The 5862-nt window shown below is 44.6% G+C and overlaps 1 protein-coding gene across 2 annotated transcripts in view; it reads left to right on the top strand.

Annotated features, from left to right (window-relative positions):
* The first annotated feature begins 1719 nt into the window (after positions 1 to 1719).
* Positions 1720 to 5862, top strand: part of ido1 (indoleamine 2,3-dioxygenase 1) — an 8612-nt gene continuing 4469 nt past the window's right edge. The window contains exons 1-6 of one of the 2 annotated variants that reach the window (XM_032517028.1): positions 1720 to 1881; positions 3721 to 3816; positions 3902 to 4021; positions 4126 to 4244; positions 5214 to 5228; positions 5309 to 5408. In XM_032517028.1, coding sequence (XP_032372919.1) covers positions 1789 to 1881; positions 3721 to 3816; positions 3902 to 4021; positions 4126 to 4244; positions 5214 to 5228; positions 5309 to 5408 — 543 coding nt within the window. In that variant the 5' untranslated portion in view covers positions 1720 to 1788. The remainder of the gene's footprint in view (positions 1882 to 3720; positions 3817 to 3901; positions 4022 to 4125; positions 4245 to 5213; positions 5229 to 5308; positions 5409 to 5862) is intronic. The other variant, XM_032517030.1, reaches the window with a different exon arrangement.

Below are 5862 nucleotides of genomic sequence, written 5' to 3'. Positions count from 1 at the left end.
ATGGAATATTAACAGATTTGCTGCTCTGATGTCGACATTTTGTTTTTCTAATGGAGGGAAATGCACTGTGGAAATTAATTCATGATTCAAATTACCTTTTCATTAACATTGTCACGACAACACTCTTCCTCCAGAAGGCCCACGTCTCCCTCTGAGTGTAGAGGAGAGCAGGTCTCCCGATACTGTACCCTGGAAATCACAAGGAAGTTCTGAATCAACACAATTGCTTTGTCAATAAGTCAGCATTGGTCAGTCATTTAACAGGAAAACAGAACAAGCTGTGTGGCTCCTGACTGGGAACACTTAGTGCGAGAGCAGTCGTGGTCATGAATGATCTGGTGCTCTCATGGCTGCCAAGAACATGTTGTACTTGAGATGGCAGTCACCACACACCTTAACCCGGCGGCCACCACACACCTTAACCCGGCGGCCACCACACACCTTAACCCTCTTCCCACCACAACACCTTAACCCTGCGGCCCACCAAACACCTTAACCCGGCGCCACCACACACTAGACCGGCCCACCACACACCTTAACCCGGTGCCCACCACACACCTTAACCCGCGCCACACCACCTAACCCGGCGGCCACCACACACCTTAACCCGGCGGCCACACACACCTTAAACCCGGCGCCACCCACACACCTTAACCGCGCCACCACACACCTTACACCCGCGGCCAGCACACACCTTAACCCGCGGCCACCCTACCCACACACCCTAACCCGCGCCCACACACCCTTAACCCGGCGGCCAGCCCACCCCTTAACCCGCGGGCCACCACAACACCTTACCCGCGCCACCACACACCTTAACCCTGCGGCCACCACACACCTTAACCCGGCGGCCACCACACAACCTAACCCGGCGTGCCACCAACACCTTACCCGCGCCCCACACACCTTAACCCCGGCGCCACCACACCCCTTAACCCGGCGGCCACCACACACCTTAACCCGCGGCCACACACACCTTAACCCTCGGCCACTACACCCCTTAACCCGAACCCGCGCGCCACACACACCTTAACCCGGCCCACCACACACCTTAACCCGGCTGCCACCACACACCTTAACCCGGCGGCCACCACACACCTTAACCCGGCGGCCACCACACACCTTAACCCGGCGGCCACCACACACCTTAACCCGGCGGCAATGGACAACTCACTTCATGAAATTATTTCTATGGAGTGGTCCGTGGCCCAAATGCATGCTGGTCTTGGGATGAAACATGCACGGTATGGGGGCATGCTCTTATATCATCATATGGGAAAAACATGATAGTTGCAGAGGAAAAGAAGGATGCCGTAGAGAAGACATCCTGTGATGTATCTTCATCAGAACAACTGAAGAGAGGAAAAAGCTGTCTGATGTTATGTGGGTATTAGAGTTCAAAGACTAAATGTCAATTTCCCCCCTTTTGCTCTACTGATTTGCCAGTCTAGTCAAAGAGACTGAGGGGAAATTACACATTATTATTAATTATTTCTGGACTGGAGCCCCAGAAAAACAACAAAACTGCAAAAACGCAGGTGTAATGTTAACTTTCTTAACTTTGTGAAAGTGTAGAAAAGATAACTTCAACAGAAATGATCCACAATATGAAGCATACAGTAGGTATTGATTAGCCAACCTGAAGTTAGAGTTGTGCAATAGCAGAAGTGAGGGGGGGAAACGTTGTGTAACCTTTATTGACAGCAGCTTTAAAGCCACCTCCGTGCCGGAGTCCAGACAGTTGGAGATAGTCGGAGGATCGTCGGTGGGTTGTTGGACTTTTCTCTAATGGCTTCTCCTGACTCCGACTCCAAAGCTCTCTTCTCTCTGGACTCGTACCATGTCTCCGAGGAGCTGGGCTTCATCCTCAAGGATCCCCTGGTAGGTGGAAAATCCCAATAAATTAGTTTCCTCCTCTAACTTTTTACAGTTTTTCACATTTTACCGGTCATAATAAAACCTTTGATTGCCATTTAACTGAGCTTCGATGTAATTCACATCAAATGAAAACGGTGCTCACACAGTTATAAACTGTGAACTCGTGACTGGTGGTATTGATTTGGACAAATTGACTAAGGGATGCTGACGTTGGCATTGCTCCTGTTTGCTTTGAGTGATGAACTTTATTCCACGTGTTTACATAATTATATTTTGTCTAAGGTCACTGTGTGTGTGTATCTACGTAAAACAATTAAATGTGAATTTAGGTAAGGAGGCTTTAAAATTAACTAATGAAACCGTCTGAGATCAATCCATCATTTGCTCGTTCACACCATAGACTGTAAAAACAGTGGACGTAGCAGCAGTGACGTCACCCATCGGTTTGTGCGCTGCCGTTTTGAAGCCTCCAGTTTGGTGATGGGGCCGTTGCCATCTTGGTTTTTTGAAACTGGATGTGATTGTTGACAAAAGGGTGGAGCTGGGGAGAAAGATGCTGTCATTGCCCAATGTGAGGAGAGTGCAGATTTGAGTCACGCATGCTCAGATGTAAACGGTTTACGGCATGACTGTCATACTGATATTTGTGAAATCCATGAAATTATAAACAATAACAGAAGATGGAAATCATTTCAAAAAGTTGTAGCTATCTATGGTTGATTGGTTGCTAACGTTAGCTCAAAACACCATTCAACTGACTGCCGTTGTTGTGCTTGATGCTAGCTTGTAGCCAGCAGTGAACCAACTTGGTTAATTAGGTCCATTTTTACTGTGTTGCCATTACAGAAGTCTCTCGTTAGCATCTTATATGCTATTTGTTGCAAAGTGACGCATGCGCGAATCTCCGCTTCACTCGTTGCAAAGTCGGCCAGTGACCGATGCCGCCAAGCCAGTGTTGTTTATGGTTAAAATGGTGCTGTGCTAAGCTAAACGCTAAAGAGGGAAAGTTGCGGATTATCAACCCTCATGAAGAAAGTCATCTGGCGGAGATCTACCGACGGTTAAACAAGGACCTCCCGGTACTGGTTCAACTATCGTTCATCTGCATCTACGGCAGTACACAAAAATGTTCCCTAAAGTCACAAGCTAATGCTAGCGGTAGCTTTTGCCGAAGACTGAACAAGACATTTTAGGCGACCAAAATGTTCCAATTAACTTAGATTTTTTAAGTGAAAACACACAGTGAGAAGGTCAAAGCTTCAGATGAAAACACAGCCAAAAACTAGTTCAGGTCTATTTTAATGTCCACAGAGTTAGCATGGTTAGCATCGCAAAGCCTGATTTACAGGTCCTAAATTATCCTCTGCCTAATTGTCTATTTTAAGATAATTAGGCTCAGATAGCTCAGATGGTAGAGCGGGCGCCCATGTATAGAGGTTTACTCCTCAACGCAGTGGGCCCGGGTTTGACTTCAACCTGCGCCCCTCTGCTGCATGTCATTCCCCCCCACCACCCCCTTTCATGTCTTCAGCTGGCCTGTCGAATAAAGGCCTAAAAATGCCCCATATGGGACCATAGTTTACAAAATGAACATCATTCTGTATTAAAGAAGACTCGAAACTAGCGATTGAAACCATCAACTCATTATAAAAATGCTTACTGAGGTAATAAATCAAGACTCATTTTCTCATGGACTTCTATAGAAACAGACTTCTTCTTGGAGTCAGTGGAGTTGCCCCCTGCTGGACGTTAGATAGAACCCAGCTTTAAGGACTTGGCTTAATTTTTTCGACTAATTTCCGTTCCACGTGTTCTTATGATGCTCCGCCTTGCCTTTCAAAGGAGGAGCTTCCACCTTACTACCAACCATGGATGGATATTGCCCGACGGGTCCCAGAGCTCGTGGACTCTCACGAGTTGCGCTTCCATGTCAATGAAGTAAGTGAAGGACAATGAAATGGAAAAAGACAACTCACCATGTTTATAGAGCCATATGTTCACTGCTGCTGCTCCGTGTGTCCAGATGCCGCTGCTGAGCTGCCAGTTTCTGCAAAAGCACAGGGAGCTACGGCTGGCCCACCTGGCCCTCAGCGTGCTGACCATGGGCTACGCCTGGCAGGAGGGGGAGAGCAACACAGTCCAGGTGTCTCTGTTTTTGAGTTTTTCTGTTTGTCATACTGCTCCCAATTGCTCGACAATCTACAATTTACATGAATGCCTTTCCATCTTTAATGATCTTCCTCCAAGATGCTGCCACATAACCTGGCAGTCCCGTTCTGGGAGGTGTCACAGCGCTTAGGACTTCCCCCAATTCTCACCCATGCAGATGCAGTACTAGCTAACTGGAAGAAGAAGGATCCCCAGGGGTAAGGTAACCCTAACCATAGTTTTACATTTCCAGACCTATCTCCACAGCGTTGTGGCTCCACCACAGATGCATTCTAGGATAGGAGAAAAAAAAGACTTTTTTGCATTTCTTTCAAAATCCCAATCGTCTTGGGCGGTGGTGGCTCTGCAAAATAGTCTCAGGAAGGAACTTGTTTTACAGGAACATTTGCATCCTGTGAAAGAATACGCCACATCCAATATTAAATTAAGTTAACTGCTGACACAATACAGTAACGTGAGTAATTTAACCCTTGTGTTGTCTTCAATTTCGGGACCCTCTCGTATCCCTCGGGTCAAATTGAGCCATGACCTATTTGGGATTTTAAAAAACAATTCTGAAATAAAATTGTACTTTATAATCTATAAACAAATATTGTCTTTATCTCAATTTCAAACTATTGAGATAACATATATGTTTAGGGAATGCATCAGTCTCTACTAGAACCCAATTAAACATGGAAGTGGGGTTCGTTTTTTGTCATAAGGTTATAATTCATGTTGAAAATCCACTATGTGATCATTCTTATCTTGGAAAAGGTGGTCATATCCAGAAAAATGTTCTGAATTGAGTCAGGAATGCATGTTTATCACAGAAAATAAAGTAAGGCCGTTGATTTTCAGGTAGAAAAAAATGTAACTTGGACCATTTTTCTTCTTCTAAAAATTTGAAATGGGTCAATTTGACCCGAATACAAAACAAGGGTTAATTAAGCTGGACTTGTTGCAAGATCCAAATTTTCTTCAACATTTTCAGCGTGTAGCTTGCTAGCTTGACGTTTGTTGTTGTTCCCTAAAACCAAGGGATTTTAAGAACGGCAACACACAGGGAGCGGACATCCTCTGGCTTTTTCCTGGAAATGTATTTCCATTGATCCAGACTAATCTATCCTAAAGTGGAAATCTGTTCTCTCTCATTTTCATGCCCATCCCTGTGTCTCCCGTGCCAGGCCTTTTGACATGGAGTAAGTACATTTTCCCTTTAATGCTTGTACTATAACATTGTTATGTATGCACGGGTGATCGTCTTACGTTGGTCTTGCAGGAACCTGGAGCTGCTGTTCAGGCTTCCGGGTGGAGACAGTGTGAAAGGTTTCTTCATGGTGACCCTGTTGGTGGAGCTGGCAGCAGTTCCTGCTCTGAGGGTATACAATATTTATCTAAAAAAAGAATCAAGTCATACAATGTGTTCTTCTTATTAACCCTCTTGTTGTCCCCGGGTCAAATTGCCCCGTTGTCCTATATCAATGTTCTTTTTAATTACCCAAAATAACATGATTGATTCCCCACAACGCTCTTTGCCAAGTACAAATCTCTACTTTCATTAATTTTGGGTCTTATTCAATTTCATAGCATTTGAAAAGAAATTGAAGTGTTTTTGAAATAGTATTGAGTAAAAGTTGACATATTCCAGTCTGTGATTATCATCAACATCCATTCCTTTAATTTTAGTCTCAATAATTCCTAATTTCTACTTTCCTAACTCAAACATTAGGTCTAATTTCTTAAAAATGTGGTTAATTGACCATAAATTCCAAAATTAAAGTTAATAAGTTTTGTATTGTATTTGTATTGATATCTTTATTTCGAACATGCAAG

The sequence above is a fragment of the Etheostoma spectabile genome, chromosome 5 (assembly GCF_008692095.1).
Source record: "Etheostoma spectabile isolate EspeVRDwgs_2016 chromosome 5, UIUC_Espe_1.0, whole genome shotgun sequence".
Classification (NCBI taxonomy): Eukaryota; Metazoa; Chordata; class Actinopteri; order Perciformes; family Percidae; genus Etheostoma; species Etheostoma spectabile.
The sequence above is the reverse complement of the archived record's forward strand: the minus strand, read 5'-3'. Positions and strand labels throughout refer to the sequence as shown.